Raw genomic sequence first — 16,697 nt, forward strand, 5'->3', positions numbered from 1 at the left:
TCTGCGCACAGCGTGGTAGAAGGACGCATAAACTCACTGCAGTTTGCTAAACAAAACGAGGGTTGTTTAAATTAAACAGAAGCCACCAAAAAAAGAGAGGTCCAGATACAAGTGCCTGGAGGAACCTCTGCAGAGCTATTTCCCTCCGAGGCCCCAGCTGGATGGAAAGAGCTCAGGCCACAACCTCCTCCTCTCGTCTTGGGGACTTGCTGGGTCAGTGCTGCTTTTTGCCTTCAGTCCCCCCCACCAGCCCTACCTGCTCATCGCCTGCACAAAGGCCACCAGCAGAGCTGCAGCTCTCCTTTGGCAAGAGCCTTGCTCCCACAGGACATCTGAGCACTTCCAAGGTGATGTGCACAGCCCTGGGAACACCGCACCGTGCGGTCCTGCTCCCTTATGGGGGCCTGCACGGGAACCCCCTTGGGGACGGAAATCAGCTCTCCCCCAACGGCAGCTATGCGAAGCTCCCCTGAAGTTGGGAGTGAGATGATTCATTCCTACTGGGACTGAAGATGCTCTCCTCAAAAATTTCAGCACGTTACCTTCCCTCCTCTGGCACCGATGGCCCCAAAAGCACATGCCACAACCGGCACCATGGAGAGGCCCCCTCCAAGCTGTGCCTCCCCCTGTACGTACACTCATGGAGCATGCAGGAAGCTCCCCAAGCCCCTTCCTCCCACCTTCATCTGCTGCCGGCTGCTTACCTGACGGAGAGGGTGAAATCTCCGGGGTTGCTCTTGCTGGGCCGAGCCAGAAAGCTGCCATGGACGCCCCTGGTCAGGAGCAGCTTCTCTGCCTCGATGCCGCTGATGTTGGGATGAAACCACCTGCAAAGCGACAACGTGACATGAGATATGTGAGTGTCTGCCTGTGGGGCAGATGCCATCCTCCTGCCCGCGGGGCTGGCACCGTCCCTCCACCCACCAGATCCCAGTGGCAGCTGCCCCCCAGAAGAGCCCCCCACTCATGTGTCAGAGTGCAGAAATCCTCAGATATCTGCTAGGAGAGACCTCTTTGCTCTGCCCTCCTCTTCCTCAGAGCGGGAGCCCCGCAAGCTTTCTGCAGGGCCCCACAATAGGAAGCCACCAGATGGTTTTGATTTTTTGGGTCCAGATCTGATCCCAGCTGGCCGCGTCCCACCCAGGCTCGAATCAATTTGCTGGCAGATGGACTGACCCCAAGAAAAGTCCTGCATCTCCCCGAGGGCACTTGCATTTCTTTAAGGGCTGCTGGGTGTGTTTTACAGCAGAGGATCTGCAAAAAAAAGCTTCGCCATCAAGAGCACTGAGCCTCTCAGTCTCCCAAGCAAGGACCCAACCCTCAGCCCTTCAGTGTCCCCATTAAAATCCTCTTACAAAGAGGGGATGCCCTAGCTGGGGAGAAGAAAGGGGCTCCACTGAGACCCCATCAAGACAGAAAGCCGTGCCCTGGACCGCAACACAGGGCAGGGATGAGTCCTGACACTACAAGAGGGATTTTAATTGCTGGAGCAAACCCAGCGAGTTGGTTGCAGCATCTCATCCAAGGCAGCTTTGCCTCTTCAGCTCAAGATGAAGCAGCTGCTCCTCAACCCCTAAACAGCCGTAGTTCAGGCTGTGGCGACGCAGTCACCTTTCCCATGAGCACAGAGAAAAAATGACCCAAACTGTGCAGCCGCTGTGCCGAAAAAGCACAATTCTCTGCAAGGGACCAGTGCACAGCCCATGGAAGCAGGGTTTTTGCATGGGGCTGGAAAGCATTAGTGTACGTACGTAATGGGATGTCCTAGGAAAGGAAAGAGGCAGCTGACCCGCAGGGAAAAGATGTTTCATTATATTGCACGCTGCTTGAATGCAATCTTTGTGTTTTCAGTGTCATCAAACCATCTACTGACCTCACTTGTGATGCTATCACCCTCGATCGAGTTCTCTTGATGGAATCACAAGAACTGGTGTTTCCCCAAGGCTTTAATGCGTGATAAATATGCATAGCGGGTTAATGATTTCCCACGTGGCACCAGCTTTGTGGCTCGATTTTTCAGAAACCGCCGAAAATCCACTTTCTAAATGCCAGGCTCTTTTGAGTAATCTCACGAATCACACAAGGGATGATAGCCACTCAACTCTGAAATTCTCTCCCACTTTAGCTCATGCACCGGCGGCCGTTTCTGCGTGGCACCGCTGCGATATTTCTCCTGAGCAAAGAGGAGGAGATGAGCCCCAGCTGACGCTGCTACGGCAGCAGAGCTTTCCGAGCCCTTCTGGGCAGCACCAGCTGCAAGAGAATAAGCTGCAGTCACTCATGGCTCTCTTCAGAGCACAGGATGAGATCGTACGAGTTCCTGCACAGGCGGACAGGTCTGCGGCACCACCTCTCAACCCAGCGGCTCGAAACCGCAGCGCTGAATTTTCCAAGCAAAGTGAAACGTGGCCCTCGAGAGAAGCATCTCTGGAAACAGTGAGTAAGCTAGCTTCTTGTATACAGCTGTCCCGGGGCTCGGAGCAGCTGACACGCCGTCCCCACAACGGGTTTGTGAGTTTATCTCGATTGCTGCAGGGAAATGCGCAGCCTAGCATCTTGCCGAGCGCCTGCCTTGGGAAACACACCCCAAGACTGGATCTACAAACATAAGCACACTCATTAGAGTGTGTTTGTCTCCGAGATACACAGAGAAAAGGTCAAGAAATGTCACGGTCTCCTCCACAATTTGGGATTTCCTCCCTCACACCACAACCCAAACAGTTTTGATTAAAGATCCTTGAGTTCTGGAGGAAGGCGGCGCCGTTCGGAAAGGGCCACGCAAACAGATGGCAAACAGGGATCCCGGCGCTTCCGAGCTTCGTGTTCCCGACATCACCAGTGACACCCTTTTATAAACCCACCCTGCACAGGGCCAGCACTTAACTGCTCTGCAAAACTGCTGCTGGCACGGGAACAGAGCCTCTAATGGAGCTCGGGGACACGGCAGAGTTGCCGAAGGCAATGCAGAACGGCAAAAATAACAGCGCAGCGTGGCAGGAAAAAGCCAAGACAACATCTTGGGTAAAGCCGTAGGAGGAGAGCCCTGGCAGGCATGTACCGGCAGCCGCAAGCATGCACAAGGGCTGAAAATATCTCCGTTGGTGTGACAGCAGAGTGCTGGAGGGGTGCTCGGCGCTCAAGGGTTGCCACCATGGGAACCACGCACACCTACACACACCCCGTCCCCATCCCCATATCACTCACGGATCCCACCGAGGGCACCAGGACCTCGTGTCCGTCTCTCCAAACAGAAGGATGGGTGTTTGGGGAGGAAGAAAAGTTGTCCACAACCTTCTTCCTTCCCCATCACGGCAGCTCGGACTAGAACTACAAAATAGACTCGTTCAGTGTCTTTTTCTCAATGAAATACTGCAGGGGAATAGCAGGGGACTCACAAACCCTCTGCGCACACCGAGGAGCGGGAGAGCACTGCCCAGCGAGAGCCTTTGGGGTCAGATTTGGGGGCCTGTCGGCTTTGATGTGCTCTTGGTGCCACCGAACAGAAACCTAAATGCTAAACGCCTTTTCTCTTAATCACTCCCACTGCTTGGACAGGAACCAAAGCATACAAGCACACACAGGCCGCTTGTTATTTAGCTTACAAGAAGCACAAACAATGAGCTGGGGAGAAAATCTCCGCAGCCCTCGCAAGCAGGAGAAGGCAGACAGGCAGCTTCCAAATCCCGAAGCAAAACGGAAAGGAGGAGGAACAAAAAACTGGGGAAAAAAAAAACCTCTGTAAACATAGGTTTGTACCTCTCCCCTGGCTCTGCAGAAGAAAGAAAACCTAGGGAAAGGGATGGTTTCAAACTCAGGGTCATCTCTGCTTGGGAATCCCAGCTCTAAAAGCCATCACTTTCTCCCTGGAGGCTTTTCTGCCCAGATTACATGGAAATTAGCAAAAACCACGAGGTTTGCCCCAGTGCAAATCCTCACCCCTGCTGCAGCTCCAAGCTACAGACAACTTAAATCCACCTCTCCCCCTCCCAGGATCTTCTGGCACACCTATTCCCAGCTGTCAGCCCTGCTCCTGTAAACAACAGATTAAAACCAGAGAGCAAGACCAGCTAAAACAGGATTTGAGGCTCTTTGCCTTGCAAAGGCTGTTGTGTCCTGCACTCACTGCACACCAGGAGCTCAGCAGCTCTCTGCTCTTCATCCTAGGAGGGATGTCACAAGTGCCACCAGATAGCCCGAGGTGCTCTCATCAGCACAGCTCCTTTCACTCCTGACCCGGAGCAAGCTGTGCTCGCAGCACAAAGCATCTTTACAGCTGTTTTTCATGATTATTTTTTTTTTTTTAAACCAAAGTACATTTGTTGGTAAGCAAAACCAAGTCCCAGTGCAGCAGGGGAGAAGAAAGCACCAACCCACAAGCCCCTCAAGGAGGGAGGGCACCAAAACCTGCAGACAGCCTCCCCCCGGAAAGCCCCAGCTGCACAGAGCAAGCACTGGGCTTTCAGTCCGACCTCTTGCACTTGTATTTATAGGCAGAGCTGCAATATTTTGGGAAGGAAAGCCAACAAAGCGGATCCAAACCAGATCCCCAGCCTAGGAGAGCAAAAGGTTTATTATTAATATCAATGTCAGCTAACGACAGGCGTTATCGTGCAGTTGGGTACAGGCAGCCGGTCGGTTGTGAGCCGTTTTGTGGAGCTGAGTCACGCCGAAAGAATTGCTTTAAATAAAAACGTGGATCTCACAACTTTTCATGCCTCCCGCTACAAGTCAATGTGCCCACTGCCTACTTCAGGCAGCGCTGCCTTCTAGCAGAGGAATGAATTTCCCTTCCATTCTCCAAGCCATCTAGAATAAAATTTGAATTAAAAATATAGATATATCAAGTGCCTGTCAGGAACCAAAGCTACATAAAAAACGTATTAAAATAAAGATAGAAAGCAGGCTTGCACACAGCTAATGCCCAGGACTGCCTGCAGGGACATCGCCCAGGCTGCCCGGGGGCTGGGATTCAGATGGGAATTGCCAGCGCGTGGTGGGAGCTCAGACATCAGCCCGGGCTGACTAACACCAGGCCACACGGCGCGTTCGGAAGCAGAAAGCACGCTCTGATAACCACGAGCATGCTAGCAAAGCCCACATGAAAAGCCTGGCGTGAGTACGGGCGCCGCAGGGGTGCTGGTCACTGGTGGGACGTGCTCGGAGCATCCCTCCCCTGCTGGGAGCCCCCAAAGCACAGCTCCAGCTCATAACGGCTGCCCAGCACCCCAAAGTGCTCCCGTTTCAGACCGACACGAGCAAGCGTAGGCTCAGGACAGCTTCTTCAGCTGGGGTTTATCCCCAGAACAAGAGGGCAAGCCCTCGATGGGTGACCGCCCCCACCCAGGCATTATTTATTGTAAATAAACACCAACTGATGCGACGGCACCGAGGTGAGGGGCACAGCAGTCCCTGGGGTGGGAGCAGGGCTCCAGCAGAGGCTGTGGAGAAGGAAACCTTCCTGCACATTAAAATTCCCCCATAATTTCTCTTTCATTATTGACGAGCTCCATGCAGCGTTACTCATTTCCTCCCGACCACATACATCATGCTTTTTCTGCTGCGAGCGCATCCTGGTGCCTCTGCCTCAGGATAAAGTGGAACAGATAGTTAACAATGCTGTCAGACCCTCAGAAATGTATAAAATTAGGCATTTTCAAAAGCCTTGCCGGGAACCCCTGTATTCTAAACGCATTCTTTGCTAGGCTTGGAGAGGATCAAAGCAAACGTGGCCCAAGAGACACCGCCTACGCACTGCGTGTGGTTAGCACCGTGTGGCTGAACACAACGGGGACCCGGCCGGCCGAGGGGCTGGCAGAGGGGGACGAGGGGACCAAAGCCCCCAGGTTGCCCCCCAGCAGTTGCTGGTGGTCCCGTCCCCCCGGGAGAAGGCAGGCTTGGAGAACCAAGCAATAACTCCTTTTTCTGAGGGAGATCTACAGAGGCTTGCCCCAGGCCCTGCTGCCTCTGGGAGCAGTGAGGCTCAGCGCAGCAGTTTGCTCTCTACGGCTTTGCAGCTCCCCAAAGAGCAGCAGAAATTCGCTTGGCTTTGAGGAGCTCACGGATTACCCGAGGTGAAGCAGGGCTGCTCCTTCACCAGCTGGACAAGGAGGCTTGTAGGGTGAGAAACAGCCAGCAGACCTCATGCTGCCACAGCAGGTTTTTGGTTTATAGAGCCCCCAGGTTGCAAGAGGAGGAGCAGGCCACCTAGAAACCACCTGGGATCCATGCAAAATGGAAAGTATTGAGGGCATCAGCAGTACTGACTTCCAGCATCAAGGCAGTGAGATCTGAGCTTGGGACCGATGAGTAAAACCCACAGCAAAGCCAAGGCTGCACTCACATAGACGATGCTCATGGTCACCTTGCCCAAGTTTTTCTCTGGATCCACCAGGGCTGGAAGTTTCCTCCGCCTGAGATACAGACGTCCCAATACTCGCTTGACAGACAGGGACTCATTCTGCAGCAGCTCCAGCACCACACGGTGATGCTGACGCTGGCTCCCCTGCGAGGAGTCACCGAGCAAGACGCTAAAGTATTGGCCATGGGCAAAAACCTACAGCAAGGTGACATGGCACATCCCAGATGTCTGGAAAAAAAATAAAGGAATAAAAAAAATGATGGCCCTTCCTAAAGAGATGAAAACAAGCAGCTCCACGTTAGCTGGGAGAGGTCGTACTCGTCCTGCTCCATTATGGCTCAATTTAGCGAGGCGTGCGGTACTGATGCTGCTGTTTTCCTGATGTTTCCATACTGAATTATTAGCGTTCACATCTTCATTGAAAGCTGCTCTCCACGGGCACGCCTGCATACAAAGCATCTCGCAAACCCAGCAGGGCCGCAGCAGCCTCCTTTGTTGTCTCCGGCCTGGTTCATTTCAAACCCCATCAGAAGCCTCGTTACACCGAGCGGAGCCCCAGGGGAGCGTGCTAAATAAATACACCCCGCACACAACCACTCGCTTCCACGTACAGGTAAATATTTTCGTTTTCCTAAAGCAATTAGCATTGTGACAGCTAATCACGCCACCACGCAACACCTGAAATCCCCCAAGACTTCTGGAAACAGCTTTAAAACCACCCCCAAAAAATTCTCGTTGCATTTCCAAATCGGCGCATCCGTTTCCGAAGCAGGTGCACGAGGGTCTTGCGTTCTCTGGGGTGCAGCAGCAGCAAGCTGCTTGCTGCCTTCCCCGTGTCTTTTCCAGAGCGTTTCCTAACGGATCCCAGGCTCAGGTGAGAATAATTTCTCCCAGGGGGTATAACACTCAATTTTCACTAGAATCTAGATGCCTAACATCCCTTTAGCTCAGTAGAGTCCAAAACCAAGTTCTCAGCACCAGCTCAAAGCAAACTGTGTATTTGTGCAGCAGGTCCAGCATGCCTCTCCAAGCAGCACGGATAACCCCAATGTTTAAAGACTTAAGGCTGGCTTTAGCGTCTTTTTTTTTTTATATATTTTTTTTTTCCCCGTTCAATTTCAAGGCATATGGTTAGTGAGAGCGTGTGAACGGAGGGACTTCCCCAGAGAAAACAGCAGCAGAACAACGCAGACACCGTGTCGGAGAGGAGGGACTGGCAGCGGTGGGCACGGCCAGCTTTGCACCGTGAGGATGCTAATTAGCCTAACCACCTTCATTACATGGCTCGGGTCAGAGGAGGTCTCACCCTGCTCCAAAGCAGCAGGAGAGCCAGGGAAATGACCCCAAAGCCCTGGTTCTGGGCACCGCAGCCCCGGTGAAGCTGCTGGTGCTGGTTTCAGCAGCCCTGAAGGACAAGCAGCCAGGCTGCCCTCCTCCTCCTAGCACCTTTGGGTGGCTTCTCCAGCCAGTGACCGTGTCAGGACTCAACACCGAGGCACGAGCAGCTTCTCCATTGCACTCAGCAGCCTCTGGATGGGGCTGGACCCTCCCGAGAACACCCCAGCCCCGCTGCAGGACACCCCACGGGGCAGGGCACGTCCCTGGCCTGCAGCGATGCAAACCCCAGGCGCATCCCTGCCTGCTCCGCGCTGATCTCCACGAAAAAGCAAAGCTCCTCCACGGCACGCTCAGAGGGTTTTTAACTCAACCCCACGCGTTTCGGCTGGAAACTCAAACGGCACAGCCAGGAACGGTTTCACACGCAGCTCCTCAGAGCTTTGCCACGAACACCACCTGCAAGGCAGCGCACCAGGCACAGCGCCTTCAGGCAAAGGGACTGGGTTTAGCTGGAGAGTAGCAGCACCTTGGCACGGGACCAGCTTCATGAATTTGTCATGCAATCCACTTTCCGTCCTGGGTATCTGCACGAGGGCACCTGGGCACAGATCACAGCCGCTCCCTGGTTGTCCTGAGGCAGGAGAGTGCACGTGCAAAGCCCAGACCCAGCAGCTCTCTCCTCCAGCCCTCGCAGAGGTGTAGCAGCAGGCGGCTCCCTCCTGGCAGCGAGCTGGTGCAGACAGGTTGATTTACCGGCTCCGGAAACCCAGCTGACATTCACTGTTAATTAATATAAATTCACATCGGTCCCATCTCCGTGACACACGCAGGAGTCTGCGCTCATCTCCCTCTGATTCAGCCCCTTTATCTACATTATTCCAGTCCCTGCTTGCCACTGGCACATCTTCCTCTTCTTATGCGCTGTCCCATTCTTCCTCCTTCCGATCCATCCACCCCACCTCCTAAAAGCAGCAACATGCTCACGATCTGCAACAGTCTCTTAGCAAAGGGTTTCAAGGCAATTAGGCATCTAAAGCAATGGTTTTTCCTACGAAAAAGCAGCTCGTTAGATCTGGCTGACATCAGAGCAGAGAAATCCCCCCGAGGACAAACGCCACGACAAAATCCTGCCTCGTAACTAGCAGCCTGTCAAAGGTACGCATCAGTTCCTCTGCCTGGGATGGATGCAGCTGCAAACTCAGCCTCCAGAGGACCTGGCACATAGAATCAAATCATTTAGGTTGGAAAAGACCTCTGAGATCAGCCAGCCCAGCCTTAAACATCTCTGTGGTCCGAGGCCTGCTGGTTTCTGAAGGCTGCAAGGGCTCACTCTGCTCCCCTGCTTTAATGTGAAGCAACTGACTGATGAGCTCCCCACTTCAGAAATAGAGCCACTTTTTCCATATCTCACTAACATGAACCAAAGCTCACAGCCATAATGTGCCCTCATCCAAACCAGGAGCCAGCAGCTGGCCACAAAAGCCCCGAGATCCAGCAGCTATCTGAGGACAGCGTTACTCCAGCTGCGTGCAGGAACAACCTCCCCTTTCACTACCACTTAGCCAAGGCACAGATATTGCAGAAAGGCCTTGGAGGGTGGTGTCTGCAACCAGATCTTACAACACCAAGTCTGGAAAGAAGAACGTGGGAGAGGACCGGGGATAGCATGGCCTGAAGCCCACCCAGTGCTTCATGTTCCTATTAAACGCCACCTCCAAGCCAGACTATTAGGGCTGGAAGGACAATACACGGTTCGAGGAACCTACAAAGACTCAAAACTTGCAGGCTGACATAGTGACAACGTCCATGCCTGGCCTCCATCCCTGACTGCCTGCTTGGGGAGAAGCTAAGTCTGTGAGCACCAGCTGGCTCCTCTACAGGGCTGTGATCTGTGATGTGAAGAGTCAAAATGCAATCACACGGTCACCTGTCAGCTCTCAGGAGAAATCCAAGGCTATTACCCAGGTCATCGGCTCAGAAATAGCCATTTCCAGAAGAAAAGCCAGAAGAATGTAAAAAACCCGCAAATGCAGGCAGTCCCTTTCTGGTGAGTGCTTCTGTCCACAGCGCAGAGCACATCATTTTCGTCCTGTATGCTGAAGAAGCCAGGGTGAACTTTACAGACAAAAGGTCATGTTCTCATGCTTCTCGCTAGATAGTCGCTATGCCAGCCTTGCTATGGGGACAGAAAACAAGGGGAAAAAACAGTCATATTGATATTTTTCCCTTTGCCCAAGCCAGCACTCGCCAGGCGGAGCTGAGACACCTCCACCAGCAGCCTCCTGCTGATGGCAAGCTCCTGCGGCACACGGATGCTCCTCATCCCAACCAGCCACGGACACGGACACCCGCAGCTGCCCCACTGCACCAGAGCAGGACCATGGTGGAGCAGCTAGGAGGATTTTGTGCCGTGGGTCTCTGGCACACAAACCACCCCATTTCTCATGTCCGTTCAGCCGCACACCTGGAGGATGGCTCGGAGGAGAGGCTGATTTCGGAGCATCGCTGCCTCCAGCAGCCCAAGGCAGGCTGGACCATACCCAAAGGCAGCCAGGCTGCCTGCAGCCGCACCAGCACACGCAGGAACAAGGCGTTTGAAGGCTGTGCCTATCTCTGAGGCTTCCTCGCAGCCCATCCCACAGCGCCGATATGGAAAACCTCGTCCACCATCACGTCTTGCACCCCGCAGATAAAGGCCTGACAGCGGCAAGGACAGGAAGCCACTGGCAAAATTAAGATCGGGAGGACAAAAATACATCTTTGCGGACGAGGATGACAGTTTGCTCCCCAGGACCGGAGCGAACAGCAAGGCACTGGAGCATGCGAGCTGGCCTTCCTCTGCCACGATACGCTGAGCTGCGACATGCTCTTGCACGGCTGCATAAAGGATGTGAGAGAGACGGCACCTGCCTGCTGTCTTCCCCTCGTCCTGCTCCAGCGAGCGGCTTTCGGCAGCATCACTGCACCTGCCCTGGCCCCGCTGGGTCATCTCCTCCCAGAAGACAAGGGCTGTGCGCCCTCGTGCACGTGGACAAGAAACGAGAGGCATTATGGCCGTGTCTGCCATCGCCTGTGGTCCAAAGTTCTGCGGACATTTGGTCTAGCAGCTCGGGTCCTGAGCACAACAGCTCGCAAAGACTCGAGGACTCAGACATGGCTCAAGCCTTGCTGAAGGCAGGTCCCCTCTGTAGCTGCAGGGAGAGACGCCTCGAGGAGAGAGCAAGCCCCTGTTCTTCCTCAGGGTGTCAGATCAGAAGGGAAAGCCTTACCCCCCGTTGCTGTAGGGCACTACATCGTACCCCCTGTGCTTCCCCAACGTGGCAACACAAAATTCATAACCTGGCTGGAGCAAAGCACCCGAGCATCTCGGGATGCAGCAGATGTGGCACGTTAACACCCACCTCCATGAGTATATCTGTCAGTGACGTTTCCCCTTCCTGAGCATGAAGTCAGATGTAATAGAAATTGGCTAGAAGCAAACGGGCAACTCCAAAATCAGCTGGGCTGCTCAGAAAACTAGCCACGCACACAAACACAGCCCCTCTTTGCTCCAAGGATGTGTGTCAGGCTTGCAGGACACGCATCGTTTGGGTGGAAGGGCATCATGCAAACCTTAAATTAACTCAAATTATTCGACCTGTGTAACTGAGGCTCAGGGCAGAGGCTGCAGGGTAAGCCTCCTGTCCACATCTCCTCGGAGGGTGGTCTGTGATAAAGGATAAATCTTACAGTTTGTCCCCTTGCCACCTCCTCCTTCGGATCACTTGGACCAGAAAGGATTTGGCTCTCAGCCCATGGCTGAAATTTACAGCTGGTTAAGTCCAGGTCTGAAATAGCCGGGGAGATAAAACTGCACATCTCTAGGTCACCTGCAGTGAAGAACCGACTTCAGACCAGACCAAGCACCACGGATGCTGGCACCCATCCACCTGGCAGCTCTGCAGGAGGACGTTGGGGTCCCGTTAGTGCTGCCCCCACCACGGACCCGCTGTTCTGGCAGCCCCCCGCTGCCTGCACAGAGCAGGCACCAGTGGGTGCTTTGAGCAGCACAATCCTCCTCTCCCCAGCTCCAGCTGGCACAACTCACCGCCGATCGAGCTGCGGGATGAGGGCCTAATGCCCCAAGGGCACGGTCTCTTCTTGAGACAGTTTGGGTTTGTTTTTAAAGAAAGCAGAAAAATCCCTCACAGGATACTCACAGTGCTAATTTCCCCCTTCGGAGTCCAAATATTTGCTCACCTCAGAAATAACACGGACATTCAGCAGGCTGCTTCCTCAAAAATGATCCTTCTCCTGCCCTCTGCCCAGCTCTGCAACCCAGCCAAGCTCCGTGCATGGCCACGGGTGTGCTAACTCCATCCCTCCTGCCTCTGCTCGCAGAGGGACAAATCCTTTGGTCCTTCCCTGCCTCTTACCAGCAAGGGCTGCATCAGCCTGAGCAGGCTGGTGCTGAACAGAAAAGGCAATCCCAAATGTTTGGAGGCTTTCTGTGGCAGGGAAAGGCTGCTGGTTTGAAATCCGCCGTGCATTTTATTCCTGCTGACATAAAGCCTTGCCAGCTGATGCACTCGGGCCAGGTACCGCAAAGCTTTCCACGCCCCGGGCTCGGCACACGCTGTGCGGATGGAGAGGAGAGGGATGGCGACACGAGACCGAAACCGCTGGGGGAAAAAGGTACAAACTGTGCCTCTTCTCCATTTCCACGGGATGGGAGAGGCAGATCCAGCTCTATCTGGCCGCCGTGCACCTCCACGCCCAGCTGTACCCACCTGCACCCGCAGCAAACCAAGAGCTGGGGCTCCTCCAAGGCGCCCAGAGGATTTACACCCAGGCTCCCTTAATTAAAAAAGGTGTAGCTCTGTCCCTCGAGCTGCTTTGGATGCACCAGCCCCAGAGGTGTGGGAGGTGATTCTTTTCAGCTGCAGCTTCCACATTTTCTGAATTAGCTCCCCAAATTAAAATTAAATTGAAGTTCAGACTGTGTTGGAATCAGGCTCAGTGTTAGGACCACCATAAAAACGTGGCATGCTTTAACCTCAGCCAGGCATTACCTACTGGTCTAAAAAGGTCTGATAGGAAGAGAAATATTGTTTGAGCTCCCCCGTTCATGGAAGTTTACTGGCCTGCCTATTGCAGATGTTTTTGTTCTCACAAAGCAAGCTAAAATTAAATTGCAGGCCCACCTGCCAGACTGTTGGGGCATTAAAAATACACATCTCTATCTCACCAGCCAGCAACGAAACCAGCCCAGCTGCTGTCTGAGTGACAGCCTTCCTCCCAGAGCAGGAAAGAGTTTGTTTAGCTCTTCGCTATGACCCAGCGAAGCAGAACACACCCAGAGCAGAGAGGAGAAGCTGAGAAATCAGTGACTGGTACGAGGTGGGAGAGGACTGCACGGCGAGGGGGCTGGAGGAAAGCCTCGGGATGCTCCAGCCAAGAAATCAGTTCACACCCCTGCCCCAGCAGAGCCTTCTACATCTCTTATGCCCTGAACAACCCTCCCTGCTTCACAAAACGCCCTTCTCTCTAAATTCTGGTCATTTTATAACCACAAAATTCAGCTAGAGGAGTCCAGCCCCCTGGAAGGACAGTGCTCCCGTGCAGACAAGGTAGTCATCAGCACACAAAGGCACGCTCAGCTGCAGGCACGGCACGGCAAACCAAGAGATAAGCGAGCAAGCATTCGGGCAGCCTTGCTAACAATGCAATACAAGATACAGATCTAATAACAACCCATAAATAAGCCGCTGCTCGCTGCAGGGGTAACCTCTCCCGGGCTGCAGCCGGCACCGCAAGCCTTATCAGCAAGCCGTATTAACAATCGGGGTAATCACGTTAATGAAACTGCTCACACAGCGCTGGAGCCAGCACGAGGAGAAAGCCACCAGCACCCGAGTGACGAGGGGTAATTTCCACTGGAGAATCTTACGCAGCTGCAGAGACCTTGCCAGCTAACGAGCACTGTTAATCACCGTGCCCACGCTTTTGTAGACACTCTGTTAGTAGCTCACATCTTCACACAGCACCAGCGGAAGAGTTTTCTTGTGACCTAAACTCCGCGGATGACCTCCATGCCTTGTCCCCATCGCCTTGCTCCCGCTCAGGTCTCCCATCTCCACCAGAAACAGAAGCACACAGAGCAGACATCCTACCTCACCATCACTGGGCAAGGCTCCTGGCCCCGCGGAGAGATTTCCTTAGTCCACGGAAGCCACAGGAGAGCTCGAAAAGGCCGAAAGGGTCGCGGGACACGGGAGGTGGGGACAGCTTGGTTAGGACGTCCCAGCCTCCAGCATCCTCAGCAGGGCTGGCCGAGGTGGTGGAGCGAAGAAGTGACAGCGAGTTATTTACAAAAAAAAAAAAAAAAAAAAAAAAAGCTTGTTCTGGACGGGAGAGGGGGAGGAGAGAAGAAAAGGAAGTCATCTCCTCCTCTTATCGGCACCAGCCCGGCAGCTGTGAGCCGGGTGTTTGGTGGGGACCGGGAGGGCAAGCGCCGCGTGCCTGGGGTGTGTCGGCTCGGGGGCAGCCCAAACGGCAGGAACAGAGAGCAAAAAGGGAGGCTAATGGGCAAAGTGGCATCCCTTGGAGCTCCTGTATCTGGATAGCACTCCCCGTTACATCTTGGTCCTCCTGGTAAAGTGGCAGGAGGGATTTCTGCCCTGGCACCGAGCGGCTCCGCACGACTCACAGACAGGGGCTGATCCTGCCAGGGACAGGGCTGCCACGCACTCTGAGGAGGAACAAGGGTCTCAGGATGTTCAGATGCTCCCCAAATTCTTTTGCTTTGGGGGATTTCTAATTTAAGCTAAAGAAGCCATCCCTGACTCAGTTCCAAGGTAGGATTCACAAGGTGGGATTGACCCCGAGGCACCCCGGCTGGAGTCCCGGAGAGAAACAGGCGCCTCCTATTCCTGTGTGTACCCACAGTCACAGCCCGAGTACCCCAACACGGCCAGTCCTGGGTGTAACTTAAGGAGACGGCGAGTTTTACAGGGAGAGGTGATGCCTTTTATTAGCTGAGATGATTTAAGTGGGACTCGCAGACCTTGTCTCGGGCCAGCCCTGGGCAGAAGGGATTTGTGTTCTCAGTCCTGCAGGACGAGAACCACAAGCCCAGTCCCAGAAAACCTGGGAACACGACAGCCCTACAAACTGCATGGCAGGACAAAACCCTCCCCCTGCCCACGTCCTCAGCATCCTTGCATCACCAGCTTCCTAGGGCAGGAGAAATGAGACCTCGGCTGTCCTGCGGGCTGGCAAACAACTAAATACACATCCATCGAGGCATTAAACGGCTGGGAGCGCGGCTGCCTCTGCCCGAGCATTGAGCCCATTATCCCACAGCCACTCAGCACAATTAGGGCTGCTTTGTGGCTAGCCCTTAATGTGCCAGCAGAGCAGCTGGGGCACGGAGGAGACGGAGATGACAACAGCCCCAACCGCAGCGCTCCAGCCCAGCCCTGGTGGTGGTGGCAGGGAGGAAATGCCAGGCAGGGCTGGGATCGCACCCAGCTGGGCGGGATTGCACCCAAAGCACCCAGCTGGGCCCGGCAGGAGGTGGAGAGCACAACCTTACAGCCCAGGGCATCGGCAATGTGACACTAGATCAGGACTTCCCCTGCGCCCCCAGGCCAGCCGGTCCTTTATAACACACGGCACTCCCCTCCTTCCACAACACTGCCCCCCCGCCCCAATAGGCAGGAATCAGAGATGCTGGAGGTAAAAGCTGTGAAAAGGAGGGAAAAAATAGGTTATGTTGTATTAGCCCTCCGTGGAAGTCCTTTTCCACAGGAGGTCTTGTCCAAACGTGGTTGGATAGACCACCAGCAGGGCTCTTTTCCCCCTGTCCTCACCCAACCTCGCATCCAAGTCCAACCTGTTCAAATCCCAGACCCACTGCATCCCCCTTCCAGAGATCAGGAGGGACACCAAAATCTAACCAACCCCTCCAAAACTACGCCTCCCTCCCTAGCTGCCCTTCTTGAAGCACGCCAGTTCCCACCCGCTTTGAGCATCGAAACGACAGCACCCAAAGTTTCCGCTGCTGCAGCAGCATTAAATTCTGACGCAAGCCCCCACAAGAACAGGACCGAAACCCCAGTCCGAGCCGCAGGTGACGGCAGGAGGTGGGCTGGTGCGAGCTGGCATCGCTGCTGCAGCACAGCTCCCCTCGCACGGGCTGCACAAAGCCCTGATAAAAACGCACCAGGGCGCAAGGAGCTGCCATCCGCACGGCCAGCGGGCAGGGAACGGGCTTGCAACACCCACACAGCTCCAAAATCCTGCCCTCTCACCAGGACCATCCCAAGCCCTGCTTCCCAGGAGGGGTTTGGAGGGGAGGAACCAGCACAGAGCCCGGCGAGGCGCTGGGTGCCACCACTGCCCGCATGGCGCTGGGGACGCCTCCCTGCCCAGTGGCAGACCCCTGCCAAAACCTCAGCCGGGGCTGTTTTAAGTTCCTTTGCTCCATCTGGTGGCTGCAAAGCTTTTAAAAGCTTTGCTCCCTTGTGTGACCTGCTCGTGGTCTGTCCAAACAGAGCGGGTGAAGAGAAGCCTGGGATGAGCCACACTGCACCAGGCAGGAGAGCTGGGCCAGCCCTCTCCTCTGAGGAGCTGGTGGCCACTGGATTGCCCCACGCTGGATCAACAGGGTTCTTGTGAACCTGGATGCATCTGGGGTTCCTCACACAAAGCCCAAGCGTGGCCATCCTCAAAGCACATGAATTTTGAGACCGAGCAAAGCCGCGGTGGCAGGGCCAGAAGCTGGGCACAGCGCAGAGCCCCGCGGCACCAGCTGGAGCCATCTTCCCTGGCAGGCAATGAAATTAGGATGTTTTCCTAAGCTAAATCCCTCAGACCTGGGCTATGGGAAGACAAACGTCCTCCATTCCGCCAGGAACACAAGACTTACTGTTAGGGTGCTGCCAAGGGCAGAAACACCCTGAGCCTTTCCCCCAGGAGCAGAAGAAAACCAAAACCAGCCCCAAGTCAACGCGGCCGG

The 16,697-nt window shown here is 54.6% G+C and overlaps 1 protein-coding gene across 38 annotated transcripts in view; it reads right to left on the reverse strand.

The window, feature by feature from the left end:
- Positions 1–16,697, reverse strand: part of LOC118253407 (tyrosine-protein phosphatase non-receptor type 11-like) — a 52,582-nt gene that overhangs the window by 27,942 nt on the left and 7,943 nt on the right. For 14 of the 38 annotated variants that reach the window (XR_007709091.1, XR_007709089.1, XR_007709086.1 and 11 more), the window contains exon 2: positions 705–827. Coding sequence is in view for 24 of the 38 variants with exons in the window: in XM_050714948.1 (XP_050570905.1) it covers positions 705–827 (123 nt within the window). In the remaining 14 variants the exon portion in view is untranslated. Of the gene's footprint in view, positions 1–704; positions 828–1,176; positions 1,255–1,873; positions 2,599–10,160; positions 10,260–11,935; positions 12,935–13,848; positions 14,174–16,697 lie in introns of those variants that run through there. The other 24 variants (XR_007709093.1, XR_007709094.1, XR_007709092.1 and 21 more) reach the window with 17 other exon arrangements.

This window comes from Cygnus atratus, chromosome 21 (assembly GCF_013377495.2).
Source record: "Cygnus atratus isolate AKBS03 ecotype Queensland, Australia chromosome 21, CAtr_DNAZoo_HiC_assembly, whole genome shotgun sequence".
In the NCBI taxonomy this organism is placed as follows: Eukaryota; Metazoa; Chordata; class Aves; order Anseriformes; family Anatidae; genus Cygnus; species Cygnus atratus.